The following is a 20703-nucleotide window of genomic DNA, read 5'->3' on the forward strand; positions in this document are numbered from 1 at the left end:
TGTCTTTTAGGTCTTGTTGTTGGAGAAGACTAAAAATAGGTATGGAACTTTTTACCTGTAGCGTTACCCAAAGGACAAATGGGTATTGTATTTTGGATAACACTTGTTGGAGATAGTCTTAGTTTGGTGAATGCTCTTCATATGGTGGAATAAAATGAGCTGGGATGTACTATATCATAAGGCAAGTGCTAACTACATATTTGGCTATGTTGTCAAAAGAAAATGGAATTTGGCTTAATTCCACATCATAAGGCAAGTGCTAACTGGATATTTAGCTTAATGACACAAATCAAAGTTATGTAAAAACAACTGTAGTAGTACTACTACAATATTATTGCTTATCAACCCTATATCTTTTTATTGTTGGATTGAAACGTAAGCGTACCAACTACTACTTAGGTACAAAAGTCGATTACTACCAATCATCTACAAGAGTCCATATAAACTTCACCTTACAACTGCCCAGACAAAGAAGCACACAAACGCATTCTTTGACCGCCCAACTGCCCAAGAACGCGATGGCCGGCGCGGCGTCGGCGAGCATCCCGTGCGTGTCGCTCAACACGGGCCACGCGATCCCCGTGCTGGGCTTCGGGACCGGCTCCTCCACCACGCCGGAGGACCTGCCGGCCACCATCCTCCAAGCCGTCCGCCTCGGCTACCGCCACATCGACACGGCCTCCATGTACGGCACGGAGGGCGCGGTCGGCGCCGCCGTCGCCGACGCCGTCGCCACGGGTGCTGTCGCCTCCCGCGCCGACCCCTTCATCACCTCCAAGCTCTGGATGAACGACGCGCACCCGGACCGCGTGCTCCCCGCGCTCCGGCAGTCGCTGGCCCGCCTCGGCCTCGACTACCTCGACCTCTTCCTCGTCCACTGGCCCCTCGCCGCCGACGAGAACAAGAAGCTCGTGCCGTTCGACATGGAGGGCGTCTGGCGCGCCATGGAGGAGTGCCACCGCCTTGGCCTCGCGAGGTCCATCGGCGTCAGCAACTTCTCCGCGGCCAAGATGACACGGCTGCTCGCCTTCGCTGCCGTGCCGCCGGCGGTGAACCAGGTGGAGTTGAACGTCGGCTGGCGTCAGGAGAAGGTCAGGGAGGTGTGCGCCAAGAACGGCGTCGTCGTCGCCGCCTTCTCACCGCTCGGCGCGTTCGGCTCCATGTGGGGATCCAACGCCGTCATGGAGAGCGGCGTGCTGCAGGACGTCGCCGCCAGGAAAGGCAAGACGATTGCTCAGGTATATAGATTACATTGGTTCGTTTTCAGTACTTTTCGTCTTTACTCATCAAGATAAATTCTTGTTTGAATTGAAGCTAAGCTGTTTAATTTGGGTAAACTGTTTAGGGCTTGGTGGTACTGTGTTCTCCTTCCTAGTTTACAACTTCTTTATTTGGAAAAAAAACAAAATTGGGTTTGGAACACAGTCACAAAAGTTCCCGGGACGTAGGTACAAGGAATACGGTACGTGGAACATGGTACGCTTCTTGAGAAAGGATTTTCTACTGTCGGAACGAAATGGAATAAATAAGATATTGAAACGTTGTAGCAATGCAGTTGTGACCTATTTATGAACTCATTCCTCTATATTAATATATTTGCCTGGCATTTCTGCCAGCCTTTTTTGAAAAAAAAAATTATGAACTCATCATCATCCATTTACATACATTTATAGGTAGCGTTGAGGTTGCTGCACGAGCAAGGGGTGTGCTTCGTGGCCAGGAGTTTTAACAAGGACAGGTTAAAGCAAAACATGGAGCTTTTTGATTGGGAGTTGAACGACAACGACAAGGAGAAGATGATGGGGATTCCACAGAGGAGAGCATGCCGTGGGGAGTTCTTTTTGTCACCAGACGGGCCATACAAGACCTTGGAGGAGCTATGGGACGGAGAGATATGAGAAATTTATGTTCCGAACAAATTATCTGTATCTCAAACTATCAAATTCTATATCTGCTAAAAATACCATGTAGCTAGATATTGCATCTATTATTTGTCCAGCATCGTTGTTAAATGCTTGCTGTGTGGGGAAATGTCTTCCCATTTGTTAATTAGTTTCATTTAACATGCTCTCTACCTATCATATATGTTTCCAGCACTTTGTTTGCAGTCTGGATGAGTGTGAACTTACAGTTGGTGCTGGACAATTGCCTTGCATGTCAAAAGCATTATGTTACATTTTTAGGTTGGGTGTGATGGTGCTGCTAGCACTACTACAGAATGAGGCATTGGTCGATGTCCAAAATGGCCAAAAACCTCGGCCTTTTTGCGGCTCGGGGTTAAAGACCCCTTTAGCACCGGTTTGTAACACGAATCGGTGCTAAAGGGTCCTACCCAACGGCTACTGACAGGTGTTGTCAGGGCAGGAACCCTTTAGCACCGGTTGGCAACACGAACCGGTGCTAAAGGGTCCTCTTTAGCACCGGCCAGCGCGACGGGCCGAGGCAAACCCTTTAGCACCGGTTTTTGCCCTGAACCGGTGCTAAAGGTCCGGTTTATAGGCCGGCTCCCTCCTCCCCTCTGCCCATTTGAAACCGAGAGCACCATTGTTGTTTTTGGAGCTTCTTCTTGCTTGTTCTTCATTTGTTCTTCATCTCCAACGCCCATCGTTGATCTTCTTCGACTCCAGCAAATCATGGCTGTTAAGGTTGCTGGTGGACATGATTTCATGTCCTTAACGAGATTTTCTATGGAAGTGAGTATTAGATGATTGGTAGATAACTATCATATCTTGTTGCTGTTAAAATTTCATAGCCATTGGCCTTATGGTTTACAAATGGCAACTGTTTTGGTGGTGAGTGTTACATGAAAAAGTGTCTTCCAGCAAATGCGCGCCACTTTGCATGTCCGGTAGCCAATTGTCCCTATTTTTAATTATAAAACTAACTACAAACATATTTAGCAATTAAATATTTAGCAACATATGGAAAACATGGGACATGAAAAATGCATAGATTACATTGCTATGACTCTAACGCAACATGAATGGCTCAAAATGGAGATTATATGGTCAAAACAAGCTAGTGTATTTATTTTGTATTCTAGAAATTATTTTGCAAAGAAAAACGGCAACAAAACTCATGTGATCATCATGACATCATCAAGCTAGTAATCGTGCTCTGCTTCGTGTGGCAGCATTTGTATTCTTGTGCATGCGTGCGGAGGGAAACAAAAGAAGCCTAATACTCGCATGTCTATTTCTAAGTGGTCAACTTGTTTTGTGTTTTTTTTGAAATCTATTTTATACAAGCAAAAACAATGATCAAACACGGCACAAGCATCTATGTAAGTTTATCTAAAACTTTTATATTCACCATAAAGTTATTTGGGACCCTAAATTATTTAATCCAAGCTAAAGTATGAACACGTTGGTTTGGAACATAGCATTACTCAGAAATTGCACAGATCCTCATTTAGTGCAACGATTTTAATTAATAAGCATTCTACATGAAAGCAAAATAATTGGATAAACCAACTTAGTTTATTCTCCTGACAAAACCGACGGCCCTCAAACAAACGCCATGACAGATCTAGCAAAAGAATAAAATATTGCGGCAAGATTAACCTAATTACCAGACCTAATCAAGAGGCAAGGTAGAGGACAAAAAACGAAATTAATATTTTCATTACCTAAACCAAATCTCGATCTTGATTGCCCAAACTCCTGCTACTGGCTTCTACGGACCTGGCTACGATCTGCCATATGGTTGTTTGCCTCGCGATCAGAAAAATACTTAGAAGAAAGTAGCGATGGAAAGCAAAGCGATAGCATGCATGAGATTAGATGCTTTTACATGGATCGGCAAGGAGATTCCAGAGGTATGGATGACCAGCTGAGGGACTTGTGCAGCAGTCCTAGGTGCCCCCTCTGCAGCTTGCTGATGGTGGCGACGCTTGACTTCGTGACGATGGTGATGGTGATTGCTAGGGCAGATGCGATGGGGCACTAAATGATGCAAAGCCATTGACAATGCTGGGCAAGGACTAGGCTGATGAAGGGCCTCGACATGCCAACTCAGGCCGAGTTTGATTTGGGCTGCGATGCTGGTGCAACAAAGAGGAGTTGCCGCGACTAGGCAAAAGATCTTAGCGTCATAACTAAATAATAATAATTTTAGCTGGACCATCTAAAAGAATAGATTTTTCTCCAAGGTAAAAGAGAGAAATCTTTAGAAAATTCAGAAAATATCCGAAGAAGACTGTGGATATAGATTCATAGATAATATACTCAAATGAGTGATTTGTAGAAAGAAAATATTTTCAAAAGCTCCCGGTAAAAACTTGAGTGGAGAAACAAAGAATTTGATTATAAAAAAAAAAGATAAAGACGTGCCAATAAGGAAGATTGATCTATCACATCAACCAAAATTCCGTCAAATTAATTTAGAAAAGTTTGAAGATTCATATTCTTTATATAACTAGTTGACACTATAAAATTAAACTTAGAAAATTTTATCCAAATATCAAATTATTTATTTTCGTTAATGTTTACTACGCACAACCCAAAATCAAAAAAAAATTGGGATGTGACATTCATCATCGGCGACAACAAGGGCAGCAACGCCTGGATCGAGGCCCATGCCATCTTCGACGGCCTCGCGTGTGACGGCTACCTCTCCCACGCCGACTTGATCCGCGGCCTGCGCTTCATCAATGGCGGCAACAAGGCCAGCAACGCCTGGACCAACTTCGACCAATACCTCTCCCACACTGACTTCCCCAAATACATAGGTTCACTTCACTCCCCTCCCCTTTCTCTTCTAGAAACCCTAGGCTTCTTTCAGTGATTAATTCCTAACCGCGCGCATTGGAGTTTGGATGCAAGTACCACGGAGTCACAGGAGTCCGTGATGGAGTTCAGGCTGAGCTGACGTCGGCGGATGTAGGTGGACAAGATCAACAAGGATGAGCTGGTTCTGCTTGAGACCTCGCAGCAGATCACCGACAAAAGCTTCGACTCGCGGCTCCAGATCTTCTTTGACATGTAACCTGTTAAATAATTAGGCAAATTCTAGATTAATTTCCAGATTAAAACAAGAACATAAAAAATGACTAGATGATGAACTAGATTAAGCACGTAAAGAATACTAGCATGGCAGATTAACGAATCACATATACTAGCAAAACAGATCATGAGATATTGCATAGCATGAACATGATGACTAATGGCATTTCTGTTGGTTGAGTATCAGATCAAAAACAAGAATCAAAGCAAAGCATAAAAAATTGTTGGGGGTATGATGTGTAAAAGTGCTCTCTTCAAATACTTTCAACTTGTTTGTTTACATTTTCTGGTTCTTTTACAGGATCAGATGAAGGTATCTATGCTTGGGTTGCGGTAAATTATGCTCTTGGCAGACCAGGAGGGGATCCTAACAAAACCGTTGGAGTAATTGAACTTAGGAGCGCTTCAGCTCAGCTTCAGCGATGAGTGTATACACAATTTGTGATCCTTTCCTTTGGGACGTTGGATCTTGTTTAACTTCAGTGCATGCGAGGATAGTGTACTAAAATTCAAACCGACTCACCTGAAATTATGATTTCTATAAGCAACATCTATGTATGGTTTTTGTGCTATTGTTCCTCCAATGGATTTGAATTTGAGTTTGAGTATATCTCACTATTTATTACATTTTAAAAAAACATATTGTCTTAGTTTTTTATCGTAATGTTAGCACGGACACACTGCTAGTCTATCTCATGGTGCAATGAGCAACTCAGCCGTGCGGCGCGATGGTAGGCGATCGAGTTCAGTCAGCGTAGCAGTGGTGGCCTAGTAGCTGTAGTTGAAGCAGGAATGGTGGCCCGGCGAGCTGGCAAAGTTGCTCACGAGTCACGACTCACGACAGCTGCTTGACGAGCTCGGCGTAGCCCAACACGGTGGGGATGAATGGTACAGCCCACGAAAGTTCAACAACGCTCTCACGAAGGATGAGCCATGTATCACTAGTTGCAGGTCCATGGTTCGTTGCAGATGGCCTGTACAAGTCAACACGCCGTTATTTGGCAACGGATGTCAGTGTATATTGCGGCAAACACATGTGGGTAAAGTTGAGTATGCAGCCCGCGGACCAAAGGCATAGTCCAAAGCACGGTTATTTGGCCCAGCCCGAGCACGGCATGGTCCGATCCTAACCGTGCTCGTGCTGGCCCGAAGCACGTAGCGGGCCGTGTTTGGGCTGACCCCTCGGCCCACCAGGCGGCCTGGCCCGGTCCGCTTTTAATAGCAGGCACGGTATTGGCCCGGTATCAGGGAACTTATGAAACTTGAAGTATCAAGTTCTTGTAAAACTTGTGACTTTTGGTAAGTGAAATATGATCTGTGAGTATATTGTGTTATGTGAATTGTGAAGTATCAATGTATGTGATTTAAATGTGATTTACTTATGCTTTGTTGAATTCTGTATTAAATTTGGTGTTTTCATATAGCGGGCCATGGACCGGCCCGAAGGACTATTGGGCCTCGTGATTTTTGGGCCGGCCCGGCCCGAAAATCGACCCACGTGCCGTGCCTAAGCCATCAGGCAGGCACGGTGGCATGTGGAGACACGGCCTAGTGGCACACGGGTCATATGGGCCCATGCCCTATCGGGTCGGGCCAACCCGTTGCTCATCTTTACATGAGGGTCTAGCAGGTCAGTAAATCACTAATACTAGTTCTTGTTCTTCCCTTGTTCTCATTGCGACATTGTTCTCATTGCGACAGAAGCTTTGGTAATGCTATTCATCGGAGAGTAATTCAACAGATCGGTTTGCGACAGTGATCATCCACAGCTTCCGGGTTGGATTTCTTTGGGACTAGAGCAATAATACATGAATAATAGGCTGCGTATGTCCATTGAAGTATCGAAGAAGTCTTTAACCAGTCTTATAAAATCCTGTTTAAATAATGATGGCCCAACACTTCTCTGACAAAAGAGTTTATTTGGCATGCCTTTTATCAACATCAATGTGAAATAGTTAGGTAGTATATATATAACATTCTCAAATATGTCAAAGTCAATCTCAACTACGAACAAATTCACCATCTACTGTCTCTTTTTAGCATGGCGTATATGTGACTCATGATTACGATCAATTAGTTGGTGAATGATCTTCATGTGATGGAATATGATGAGCTGGGATGTGCTTATCATAAGACAAGCGCTAACCGGATATTTGGCTTAATGACACAAAGTCAAAGCTATTTTGCCAACTGCCACCATCTAAGTATTAGGCCAGCTAATGTCCATGTTGCATTGTACATGGTCTAAAAACCCTAATAATCTTAACCACTAGCAGCACCATCACACCCAACCTAAAAATGTAACATAATGTTTTTGACATGCAAGGCAATTGTCCAGCACCAACTGTAAGTTCACACTCATCCAGACTGCAAACAAAGTACTGGAAACATATATGATAGGGAGAGAGCATGTTAAATGAAATTAACAAATGGGAAGACATTTCCCCACACACCAAGCATTTAACAACGATGCTGGACAAATAATAGATGCAATATATAGCTACATGGTATTTTTAGCAGATATAGAATTTGATAGTTTGAGATACAGATAATTGGTTCGGAACATAAATTTCTCATATCTCTCCGTCCCATAGCTCCTCCAAGGTGTATGGCCCGTCTGGTGACAAAAAGAACTCCCCACGGCATGCTTTCCTCTGTGGAATCCCCATGATTTTCTCCTTGTCGTCGTCGCTCAAGTCCCAATCGAAAAGCTCCATGTTTTGCTTCAACCTGTCCTTGTTAAAGCTCCTGGCTACGAAGCACACACCTTGCTCGTGCAGCCACCTCAACGCTACCTATAAATGTATGTAAATGGATGATGATGAGTTCATAATTTTTTTTTTCAAAAAAGGCTGGCAGAAATGCCAGGCAAATATATTAATATAGAGGAATGAGTTCATAAATAGGTCACAACTGCATTGCTACAACGTTTCAATATCTTATTTATTCCATTTCGTTCCGACAGTAGAAAATCCTTTCTCAAGAAGCGTACCATGTTCCACGTACCGTATTCCTTGTACCTACGTCCCGGGAACTTTTGTGACTGTGTTCCAAACCCAATTTTGTTTTTTTTTTCCAAATAAAGAAGTTGTAAACTAGGAAGGAGAACACAGTACCACCAAGCCCTAAACAGTTTACCCAAATTAAACAGCTTAGCTTCAATTCAAACAAGAATTTATCTTGATGAGTAAAGACGAAAAGTACTGAAAACGAACCAATGTAATCTATATACCTGAGCAATCGTCTTGCCTTTCCTGGCGGCGACGTCCTGCAGCACGCCGCTCTCCATGACGGCGTTGGATCCCCACATGGAGCCGAACGCGCCGAGCGGTGAGAAGGCGGCGACGACGACGCCGTTCTTGGCGCACACCTCCCTGACCTTCTCCTGACGCCAGCCGACGTTCAACTCCACCTGGTTCACAGCCGGCGGCACGGCAGCGAAGGCGAGCAGCCGTGTCATCTTGGCCGCGGAGAAGTTGCTGACGCCGATGGACCTCGCGAGGCCAAGGCGGTGGCACTCCTCCATGGCGCGCCAGACGCCCTCCATGTCGAACGGCACGAGCTTCTTGTTCTCGTCGGCGGCGAGGGGCCAGTGGACGAGGAAGAGGTCGAGGTAGTCGAGGCCGAGGCGGGCCAGCGACTGCCGGAGCGCGGGGAGCACGCGGTCCGGGTGCGCGTCGTTCATCCAGAGCTTGGAGGTGATGAAGAGGTCGGCGCGGGAGGCGACGGCACCCGTGGCGACGGCGTCGGCGACGGCGGCGCCGACCGCGCCCTCCGTGCCGTACATGGAGGCCGTGTCGATGTGGCGGTAGCCGAGGCGGACGGCGTGGAGGATGGTGGCCGGCAGGTCCTCCGGCGTGGTGGAGGAGCCGGTCCCGAAGCCCAGCAGGGGGATCGCGTGGCCCGTGTTGAGCGCCACGCACGGGATGCTCGCCGACGCGCTGGCCATCGCGTTCTTGGGCAGTTGGGTGGTCAAAGGATGCGTTTGTGTGCTTCTTTGTTTGGGCAGTTTGTAAGGTCAAGATTCCTCTGTTTATATGGACTCTTCAAGTTGATTATAGTAATAAATAATTGATTTTTGTATCCAAGTAAGAAAAGTAGTTGGTATGCTTACGTTTCAAATCAAATCAATAAAAAAAATATGATCTATATCTATATCTATATCTATATCTATATCTAATAATAAAAAAGTAAAACTATACCTATATCTATATCTAATAATAAAAATACGAAATTTTAGACTACTTTTTTCGTTCGGCCCATTCAAATTAGCCCAAGTGCACTTAAAGCCTACTCGCTTGCACGGCCATCAGTTCCAACCAACCTGCTTGCGTCCGGCCCAATCACGACCCACTCCAGCCACAAATCCAAACCCACACACGCCCCACTTGTAGCTTAGTCCGACCAAAATCACATGCATAGGTGGAAAAGTGCCAAATTTTAGAATATTTTTTCATCCAGACTATTTAAATTAGCTCAAAAGTGTCGGATCCACTCTCTTCACTTGAAGCCCACTCGCTCGCATGGCCTAGTTGTACCACCAGTCCCAATTGACCTGAGCTCGCGACCGGTCAAATCATGGCCCATTCTAGCCAATAGTCCAAACCCATCTACCCTCCACTCACAGCCCACTCTAACCGAACCCACATCTATACTTAATAATAAAGATGTAAAATTTTAGTTCTTTTGTTCATCTATTTTTATCATCCACCTCCGTCTAACTAACTCTATGTTGTCTATAGCTCTCCTAATTTATATATATAATAGGTTCAGGATAGCTACAAATCCAAATCGTGACAAACTCTGACTAACCTAAATAAGGTTAACTTAATAATGTTAATAGAAATCCTAATCTCTATATAATATCTATATCTATCTATACCTAATATTAAGCCTCCAATCCAAACTAACGTGAATAGGAATCCTACTCTTTTATATCTTCCAATATATTTATTAGTCTATTTTTCCGAGCCAACCTATTAAAACATCATCTCTATGGTTCTACCTTAATATTAAAAAACTCGGTCGGTGGGGGAAAGACCGCCCCCACGGTATTGCACTTAAGAGAGAAGATCTCAGTACCCCGATCGAGAAAACCTCCAAACCCCCGCCCCATCCGTACACAGGGAGACGTTACCCCGGGGTGTGGGCCGATCCGCCCCATCCGTACACCGAACCCCCGCCCCATCCGTACACAGAGAGACGTTACCCCGGGGTGTGGGCCGATCCGCCCCATCCGTACACAGGGAGACGTTACCCCGAGGTGTGGGCCGATCTCTTTACCTGTGCTTTGGCCTGGGCGAGCGAGGGGATTTTTTTAACCACAGGCTGAAATTCGCTTCCACGGGGATTCGAACTCATGACCTGTGGAGTGCCGCTCGAGTGTCTTAGCCACTAGACCAAGCACCCTTTGGCGTTCTACCCTAATATTAAACATGACAAGTTTTCTTATTTTGGTCTTTTTAACTTTTCAGTTTTAATCCAAGCATGTTGACCTTTTTTACTGTTTTTTCTAGAGGCCGGGGCGTGCCCTCATCAGCCATGAGATGTTCCGATTTCTTTTCTTGTTTGATGTGTTTTTCCGATTTCATTCTTTTTTAGTTCCAGTTTGTTTATTTACGTCCTATTTGCCTACTGAATGTAGACTACAAATGCTTTACCAAACTGCTAACTAATAGGCTTGTCCCTATGGCTCAAAAAGTTATTGGCTCGAATCAAACTGGGTTTATTAAAGGTAGAAATATTTTTGAAGGGGTGGTGGTACTTCATGAAGTTTTACATGAACTTAGAATCTCTAAACAAAAGGGCTTGATTCTGAAAATTGATTTTGAAAAAGCATATGACAGAGTAAACTGGAATTTTTTAGAGCAAGTGTTGCAAGGGAAAGGGCTCCCTGATCAATGGATCTGTTGGGTTATGAGTACTGTTAGGGGGAGGCAAAGTTTGTATCAATGTAAATGGGGAGAGGAGTCCTTATTTTAACACTCATAGGGGTTTGAGGCAAGGGGATCCTCTTTCCTCTTTACTCTTCAACTTGGTTGCTGACTCTTTAGGGATCATGCTCCAAAAGGCCATTGACAAGGGGCATATCAAGGGTGTTTTATAAAACCTCATTCTTGGGGGGTTTCTCATATACAACATGCAGATGACACTGTGATTATGGTGTATGGTTCAGATGATTCTATCAAAAATCTTAAATTGATTATGTATTGTTTTGAGTGGTTAACAGGTTTGAGGATCAACTATCACAAGAGTGAGGTGTTTGTAATTGGAGTACCTCAGGGGAGGAGAGGCTAGCTAATATGCTGAACTGTGTGTTAGGAGAATTACCTCTAAAATATTTGGGTATACCAATTAGTGATAGTCATTTGTCAATGGGGGCTTTCTCACCGATTGTTTAGAAAACGCTTAAAAGATTCGACCCATGGAGAGACAAATTCTAACCAACTCATGTCTAAGTAGTATACCTCTGTACTGCATGGGATTCTATAGGCTTCAGGATGGGGTTCATGTACAAGGTACTGAACAAAAATTCAGGTACCACATGGCTAAGTGGGAGATGGTTTGCTGGCCAAAGGACTTAGGAGGGCTGGGTATTATTGATACTAAGATCATGAATGAGTGTCTTCTTGTAAAATGGATTTGGAAGATCCTGCAGGAACCAGACACCCTATGGTTTAAAATCTTAAAAGCAAAATATTTGGATGGGTGCTCTTTTTTCTCTTCCAAATCAAAGGGGATTTCCCAATTTTGGCAGGGACTACACAAAGTCAAACACTTGTTTAAATGGGGGGCTATTTTTAAAGATGGAAATGGGGTAAATTGCCATTTTTGGCAAGATTGCTGGTTATTACAGGTACCTTTGAAAATTGCTTTTGACAACCTGTATAAAATGGTCAGAGATCCCTTCTGCTCTGTAGCAGATTGTTGGGTTGATCAGGATTGGTATGTTGAATTTAAAAGATCTTTGTCTCGTGGGGAGTTTGAGGAATGGGAATCTTTATTCAGTCTTTTACAGCAAGTTTCTTTGAATGATGATTACATTGATTCTGTAATCTAGGCTCTAGATAGTAAAGGTCATTTTTCCACTAAGTCTCTTTACAGGTTTTTGTCTAAGGATAGCCGGCCGGTATTATCTGGAAATGTAGATTACCTATGAAAATAAGCTTTTTTTCTGTGGCAACTCTTTAATAACAAGTTACAGGTGGGTAAGAATACCAGGGAAGGCGCAGTAATTCTTCATGAAACAATACATGAACTCCACTCAAAAAAAAATGGAGTCCCTTACAACAAACACTAAGGGCCTGTTTGGTACAGCTCACAACAGCTTCATGAGCTGTTGTGAGCTGTTTTTTTTTGCCAAACACTTATTTCCAAAACAACTTCATAGGTGAAGCTGTTTTTTCCCTCCTCTCACAAAGACATAAGTTGGGATGAAGCTGAAAAAAGTAGCTTATTGCAGCTCTCTCTCTCATTTCTCTCTCTCAACTATGCATGAAGTAGTTTGTGAAGCTATTTTGCCAAACACTTTTTCCAAAATAGCTCAGCTTCATCTAGAAAGTCACTCATGAAGCTATTTTCTAAAAAAACAGCTTTACTAGTGAAGTTGAGCTGTGCCAAACAAGCCCTAAGAATGAAAGGTTTTTCACAAAAATAGTGCAGATGGGTAGAACAATTCACACAGGGGAAAATATTAACATTAAGGTTAATGATCAACTGGGCCCTTATTTTTTAAAAAAGGCCTACAGCAGGGTGATCCAATGTCGTTAATTTTATTTAATATAGTGGCAGATATGCTGACCATAATAATTTCTAGAGCAAAGGAATCAGGGCAAGTTGAAGGGGTCATTCCTCATCTTATTCAAGATGGCTTATCTATCCTACAGTATGCAGATGATACAGTGATTTTTATGAGTCATGATGTTGAGAAAGCGATAAATATGAAATTAATATTGAGTACTTTCGAGCAACTATGAGGGCTCAAAATAAACTTTCTCAAAAATGAAATCTTTTGTTTTGGTAAAGCAAAAGATCATGAAGTGTTTTATTCGCAGCTGTTTGGATGCAAAGTTGGGAAGTTTCCCTTTCGCTATCTAGGTCTTCCTATGCATACTAGAAAATTAAATAGCAAAGACTGGCAAATGATTGAAAAGTGAATTGAAAAGAGACTCAGTGGTTGGAAAGGTAAAACGCTTTTGGTTGGAGGACGTTTAATTTTAATAAACTCGATGCTTTTTAGTTTACTGATGTTTATGATGTCTTTTTTCGAACTCCCAAGAGGGGTGTTAGAAAAAATTGATTGCTTTAGATCATGATTCTACTGGCAAAACGACCAGCACAAGCGCAGATATAGATTAGCCAAGTGGAAATTATTATGCCAGCCTAAAATACAAGGTGGGCTAGGTATACAAAATTTGGATATTCAAAATAAATGTCTGTTGAGTAAATGGTTATTTAAATTGCTGAACGAGGATGGTTTGTGGCAGGAACTTTTAAAGAATAAATATATAAAAGATAAGACCCTAGGGAGCTGTGTTAAAAAACCTACAGACTCATACTTTTGGAAAAGTCTAATGAATGTTAAAGACACCTTTACGGGGTTTGGCTCATTCAAGGTGAAAGACGGGTCACAAACCCGATTTTGGTTTGACACTTGGGTGGGAAACAAACCTCTAAAAGATAGATTCCCAGCGTTGTTCAATATTGTAAGAAGAAAACAAGATTCTGTAGCACAAGTACTTAGTTCATCCCCACTAAATATTTCTTTTCGCCGAAATTTACTGGGTGCAAACCTAAGGGATTGGCAGAGAATTGTTAATTCTTTACGGGACCTGAACTTACATGAAGAAAGGGATATTTTTGTATGGGCGTTACATTTATCTGGAAGCTTCTCTGTAAAATCCATGTATGCTACGTTAATTAACAATGGCATCACAGTCTCACAAGATATTTGGCAAATTAAAGTTCCCACAAAAATAAATTTTTTTGTGGTACCTGAAAAAAGGTGTGTTATTAACTAAGTATAACCTTGTTAGACGGCACTGGATTGGTGACACGACGTGTGCCTTCTGTCACTTTCTAGAAATCATTCAACACCTTTTTTTGGATTGTTTTTATGTCAAATTTTTGTGGCGTGCAGTACATATGTTGTTTGGCATATCACCCCCTTAAGTTTATATGACCTTTTTAATAGGTGGTCTAAAAGAGGTAATAAAAACCTAAATGCATTGTTATTGATAGCAGCAGCGGCGCTTACATGGACGGTGTGGTTAACGAGAAACGAGGTGATTTTTGCCAAAAGTAGACCAAAATCTTTTTGCAGGTACTTTTCAGGGGAACTCATTGGCTTCGACAGTGGGCACAGTTGTAGCGATGTGAAGCTCTACGGAATGAGTTGGTTTCAACGGGTGAAAGCCCTAGTTTAGTTTTGGATAATTGATGAAACCCTAAGTACTAACCTCTATACTAAGTATGTGTAGACTTAATGAGGTTGGTACATGCCAAGTAATGGAGCAAGAGATGATCATGGTGATGATGGTGATGACCACAAGATGATCAAGTGCTCAACTTGGAAAAGAAGAAAGAGAAAAACAAAACCCTATGGAGATCAAGGCAAAGGTATTGCTTAGGGTTTTGGTTTTGGTGATCAAGACACCATAGAGGGTGTGATCACATTTAGGATAGATAGCCGTACTATAAAGAGGGGAATTCTTTGGCTAAGCGGTTATCAAGTGCCACTAGGTGTTATTGTTCATGTACATGCATTTAAAACCTAGTGAGCTAACTTAACTCCTTCGAAGAAAATAATTGTGAAAATGCTAACACATGTGCACGCTCGTTGGTACACACGTTGTGGTGTTGGCACACTTTGAGAAGGAGGTGGAGTTTCAAGGGTAGAGAGAGGATGGGTTCCTCTCTCCCTCCCGCCGAGCAAGCTCGGCGGGATTCGGCGCTTTTCGAGAAAATGAAGTGCATATTTTCTATTGCGCCGGTGGGAAATTTAGAGAAGTCACGGGAGTGTTTCTCGCTGAGGAACACTCACCGGACGCTGGCTCAGAGGCACCGGACGCTGTGTCTGAGCGTCCGGTGTGCAGGCTGCCTGGCCCAGCTAGGGTAAGGCACCGGACGATAGGCACCGGACGCTGGCCTGTGCGTCCGGTGGTCTGAGTCCGGTGTCCGCGCGTTTTGCAGACCTCTCTGGGTGTGAGTCCGGTGAAGCACCGGACGCTCAGGGTGCGTCCGGTGGCTTGCGTCCGATGACCATGCAAGTTTGCGGAGCTCTCTGCGCATGAGTCCGGTGTGCACCAGACCGTCCGGTGCTAACTTGCTCAGCGTCCGGTGCTCTGCAGGTTACCGTTAGACTCTGACACGCGGCTGACGTTGGAACACCGGACGCTGGTGTTGAGCGTCCGGTGCCCCTTTAAGAGCGTCCGGTGACCCCGTATTTCGCCCAGTGAAAGAGCCAACGGCTCTATTTGTTTGAGGGGCTATAAATACGTGCTCTGCCGGCTTGGGGCTCACTCTCTTGGCATTCTAGCATACATAACATCCTTGTGAGCCTAAGCAAACACCTCCCACTCATCTCCTTCATAGATTAAACATCTTTGTGAGATTGGGAGTGATTCCAAGTGTATTTGCTTGAGTGATTGCATCTAGTGGCACTTGGGGATCGTTCTAGCTGCGGTTTTCTTGTTACTCTTGGTGGTTGCCGCCACCTAGACGGCTTGGAGCAGCGGAGGAGCTTTGGCACGAGTTGGTGATTGTTCGTGGCCATCTCCCGGTGATTGTGAGGGGTCTTGTACCTTCCCCGGCGGAGAGCCGAAAGGTAACTCTAGTGGATTGCTCGTGTCATTGAGTTACCTCACTTGTGGGTAGGTTCTTGTGGTGTCCTAGTGAGGACGAGGTTCGTGCTACACCTCTTAGCCACCGAACCACCAAGTGTTGGTCGACACAACGGGGACGTAGCGTGCCGGCAAGCACGTGAACCTCGGGAGAAAAATCGGTGTCTCAATTGTGTTTGATTGGATTTCTCCCGGTGATTGGACTTCATAATATTGTGATTGGTTCATCCCCTCTACGCGGCGGTATAAAGTTCAAACCATCTCTTTTACATTCCCGCAAACTAGAGTAGCTTACTTACTTGTATAGAAACTTTAGGTAGCTTTCTAGTGTAAGTAGTGACATGGCTCTTGTGTGCCTAGTGATTATATCAACTAGAATTGTTGGATAGGTGGCTTGCAAACACCCCATTAGAGCTAGAGCAAAAAGCTTCGCTTTGTTATTTACTAACCTCTTGCTCTAGTGAGTTTGTAGAATTTTTAAATAGGCTATTCACCCCTCCTCTAGCCATATTAGGACCTTTCAAGTGGTATCGGAGCCGTGGTCACCGTTTGTGAAGGATTAACAACCTCGGTGCTCAAATTATGGCTCAAATAGTGTTCAACCATGTTGGGGTCAAACCACCGTTGTTTGATGGCACAAGTTCTTTTGACTATTGGAAGAGAAAAATGAAGATGTACCTTGGATCAATCAATGATAGAGTGTGGGAAGTAACGGAGAATGATTTTGTGATCCTTGACCCCGCTAACCCCACCGACAATGAGAGAGCAAACAAGCAATGCAATACAATGGCTCTCAACACAATCTATAATGGCATTGATTCAAAGGTGTTTGAACAAGTCAAAGATCTTGAGAAGGCAAGTGAAGTGTGGACTAGGCTAGAAGAAACATATGAGGGCACTACAACGGTAAAAAGTGCCAAATTGTATATGCTCAAGGATAAGCTATCCAACTTCAAGATGAAGGATGATGAGTCTATACCTGAGATGTTCTATAGGCTCCAAGTCATCATCAATGATCTCAAGGGCCTAGGTGAGAAAGTGAATGATGAGGACTTTATTCACAAGTTCTTGATGTGCTTGCCCAAGAGGTTCAAGACATTGAGAACAATCATCTTTAGAGGTGGATTGACGGGTGTATCTCCCAATGAGATACTTGGAGATGTCATGACCGAAGATCAATACAATGACAATGATGATGATGAGGTCATGAAGAAGGATGATGATGACAAGAAGAAGAAGAGTGTAGCATTCAAAGCTAGCTCTTCATCCAAGAGCAAGAACAAGGGCAAGGCCAAGAAAGAAGAATCAAGTGATGAGGAGTGCTCCAATGATGATAGTGATGATGAAGCACTGGCACTCTTTGTCCGCAAGTTTGGCAAGATGATGAAGAAAAAGGGCTATCACACAAGAAAGAGAAGAGATCACTTCAAGAACAAGGAGCCTGTGAGGCTATGCTACAAGTGTAAAAGCCCCGATCATATTGTGGCGGATTGTCCATATAATAGTGATCATGATAAGCATGAAAAGAAGAACAAGAAGGAGAAGAAAGAAAAGAAGGACAAGAAGATGGTCTTCAAGAAGAAGAAGAAGGGTGGATCCTATGTTGTGACATGGGATAGTGATGCTTCTTCGGATGATGATTCTAGTGATGATGACAAGGCATCCAAGAAGAAGGCGCTTGCAAGCATTGCTATCAACAAGCCATCACTCTTTGACACTCCTTCATGCTTCATGGCCAAGGGCCACAAGGTACAATATGATGAGAGTGAAAGTGAAAGTGAACATGAACATGATAGTGATAGTGATGATGAAAATGAATTCACTAATGAACAACTCATGGACATGCTAGAACAAGCCGATTCTCTCATTCAATCTAAAAACAAGAAGTGCAAAGAATTGGTCAAGAAGTTAAAAGCTCTTGAGCAATCCTTTGATGAGCTCAATGCTAATCATGAGAGGCTAGTGGAAGCCCATGAGAAGCTTGGCAAGGCTCACACCAAGCTTGAAAAAGCTCACTCCTTGTTATTAGAAGAGAACAAGGAAAAGGTTGTTATATCATGTGATGTGGGCACAACATGTGACTTAATTAAAGAATCACCCAACCCACCTATTATTGTTGCCACTAACTCTTCATGTAGGTCTTCATCCACCACCACCAACTCTACCTCTACTTCTAGTGTTAGTGTCACTTGTGATACCTCACTAAAGGTTGAGAATGAGACTCTCAAGAGAGAGGTGGATGAGCTCACTCACGCCCTAGGCAAAGCCTATGGTGGTGAGGCCCGCTTGCTAAAGTGCTTGGGTAGCCAAAGGTTTTCTCTCAATAAAGAGGGATTAGGCTATACCCCCAAGAAAGGCAAGAAAGCCTTTGCAACTCACAAGCCTAGCTTTGTGAAGAGCAATGGTCGGTATTGCATCAAATGCAAGCAAGTTGGGCACTTAGAGCTTAATTGCAATAAAATGAACAAGAACAAGAAAATTGCTAATGTACCTTACATTCCTTTTGATTCTTGTTATGTTCTTACCAAGGGTGAGAAGGGTGTGCATGCTAAGTTTGTTGGTACACCAATTGTGGGTCCAAAGAAGAAGGCCATTTGGGTACCAAAAAGCTTAGTCACTAACCTCCAAGGACCCAAACAAGTATGGGTACCTAAGAAACATTGATTTGTTTTGTAGGTAAACTATAAAGCCGGAGGAAGGCATTGGGTGCTTGATAGTGGGTGCACACAACACATGACCGGTGATTCAAGAATGTTCAATTCAATCAATCCAAATGATGATAATGGTGTTGATAGTATCACATTTGGTGACAATGGCAAAGGCAAGGTCAAAGGGCTTGGTAAAATTGCTATATCCAATGACTTGAGCATCTCCAATGTGCTATTAGTAGAAAGCTTGAACTTCAACTTGCTATCCGTAGCTCAACTTTGTGATCTTGGTTTCAAATGCATATTTGGAGTTGATGATGTGGAGATCATAAGTGTAGATGGATCCAACTTGATATTCAAAGGCTTTAGATATGAGAATCTATACTTGGTTGATTTCAATGCTAGTGAAGCTCAATTGTCAACATGCTTGTTCACTAAATCTAGCATGGGTTGGTTATGGCATAGAAGGCTTGGTCATGTTGGAATGAAACAATTAAACAAGTTAGTCAAGCATGATCTTGTTAGAGGCTTGAAAGATGTCACATTTGAAAAAGACAAGCTTTGTAGTGCATGTCAAGCTGGAAAGCAAGTTGGCAACACACATCCAAAGAAGAGCATCATGAGTACATGCAAGGCATTTGAGTTGTTGCACATGGACTTGTTTGGACCAACCACATACACAAGCATTGGTGGAAACAAATATGGATTTGTGATAGTGGATGATTTCACAAGATACACATGGGTATTCTTTCTTAGTGACAAGAGTGATGCTTTTGCAACCTTCAAAACATTTGTCAAGAGAATACACAATGAGTTTGAAACAACCATCAAGAAAGTGAGAAGTGACAATGGAAGTGAATTCAAGAATACAAGAGTTGATGAGCTTTGTGATGAATTTGGCATTAGGCATCAATTCTCGGCCAAGTACACTCCACAATCAAATGGTCTTGTTGAGAGGAAGAATAGAACCTTGATTGACATGGCAAGATCAATGTTGAGTGAGTACAATGTGAGTCATTCTTTTTGGGCCGAAGCAATCAACACGGCTTGCTACTATAGCAACCGACTCTATTGTCACCCAATGATGGAGAAGACGCCATATGAACTCTTGAATGGAAGAAAGCCCAACATTGCATACTTTCGGGTTTTTGGTTGCAAATGCTACATATTGAAGAAAGGCACTAGATTGAGTAAATTTGAAAAGAAATGTGATGAAGGCTTCTTACTTGGTTACTCCACTACTAGCAAAGCTTATAGAGTTTGGAATTTGGCTAGTGGTACTCTTGAGGAAGTGCATGATGTTGAGTTTGATGAAACCAATGGCTCTCAAGAGGAAGAAGAGAATCTAGATGATGTGAGAGGCACTCAATTGGCCGATGCAATGAAGAATATGGATATTGGTGATTTAAGGCCTAGAGAGGTGATTGATGTTGAAGATGACAAAGATCAAGTGCTTCCTACCTCTAATGTGCAAACTAGTAGCTCTCATGATCAAAATCAAGCTAGTACAAGTGGTACCCATGTGCAAGATCAACAAGCTAGTACATCATCTCATGATCAACCGAGTGCAAGCAATCAAGTGCAAATACTCCAACCAACAAACATTGCAAGAGATCATCCATTGGATCATATCATAGGTGACATTCAAAGAGGAGTGCAAACTAGATCAAGATTAGCATCATTTTGTGAGCATTTCTCCTTTGTGTCTCACATTGAGCCAAAGAGGATTGATGAAACATTGAGAGATGTTGATTGGGTTAATGCTATGCATGAAGAGCTCAACAATTTCAAGAGAAACCAAGTATGGGAATTAGTTGAGAGGCCTAGTGATCACAATGTCATTGGTACTAGATGGGTCTTTCGCAACAAGCAAGATCAAGATGGGATAGTCGTAAGGAACAAAGCAAGATTGGTATCACAAGCCTATACTCCAGTTGAAGGTCTTGACTTTGGTGAAACATATGCCCCGGTTGCAAGATTGGAAGCAATTAGGATCTTGTTGGCCTATGCTTGTGCACATAACATCAAGCTATACCAATTGGATGTCAAGAGTGCATTTCTCAATGGCTATATCAATGAAGAAGTCTATGTTGAGCAACCTCCCGGTTTTGAAGATGACAAGAAACCCAACCATGTTTACAAGCTAAGAAAGGCATTGTATGGTTTGAAGCAAGCACCTAGAGCATGGTATGAGAGATTGAGAGATTTCTT

The 20703-nt window shown here is 43.2% G+C and overlaps 2 protein-coding genes across 2 annotated transcripts; one reads left to right on the forward strand and one right to left on the reverse strand.

The window, feature by feature from the left end:
• Positions 398 to 2110, forward strand: LOC8083403 (probable NAD(P)H-dependent oxidoreductase 1). The gene is made up of 2 exons (XM_002446051.2): positions 398 to 1238; positions 1674 to 2110. The coding sequence occupies exons 1-2, from the start codon at positions 519 to 521 to the stop codon at positions 1896 to 1898; spliced, it is 945 nt and encodes a 314-aa protein (XP_002446096.1). The 5' UTR covers positions 398 to 518; the 3' UTR covers positions 1899 to 2110.
• Positions 7421 to 9004, reverse strand: LOC8066018 (probable NAD(P)H-dependent oxidoreductase 1). Its single transcript, XM_002447437.2, has 2 exons — positions 8236 to 9004; positions 7421 to 7798 (listed from the first exon to the last, which is right to left on the reverse strand). Exons 1-2 carry the CDS (start codon positions 8950 to 8952, stop codon positions 7577 to 7579), a joined length of 939 nt encoding a protein of 312 aa, XP_002447482.1. The 5' UTR covers positions 8953 to 9004; the 3' UTR covers positions 7421 to 7576.

The sequence above is a fragment of the Sorghum bicolor genome, chromosome 6 (assembly GCF_000003195.3).
Source record: "Sorghum bicolor cultivar BTx623 chromosome 6, Sorghum_bicolor_NCBIv3, whole genome shotgun sequence".
Taxonomy (NCBI): Eukaryota; Viridiplantae; Streptophyta; class Magnoliopsida; order Poales; family Poaceae; genus Sorghum; species Sorghum bicolor.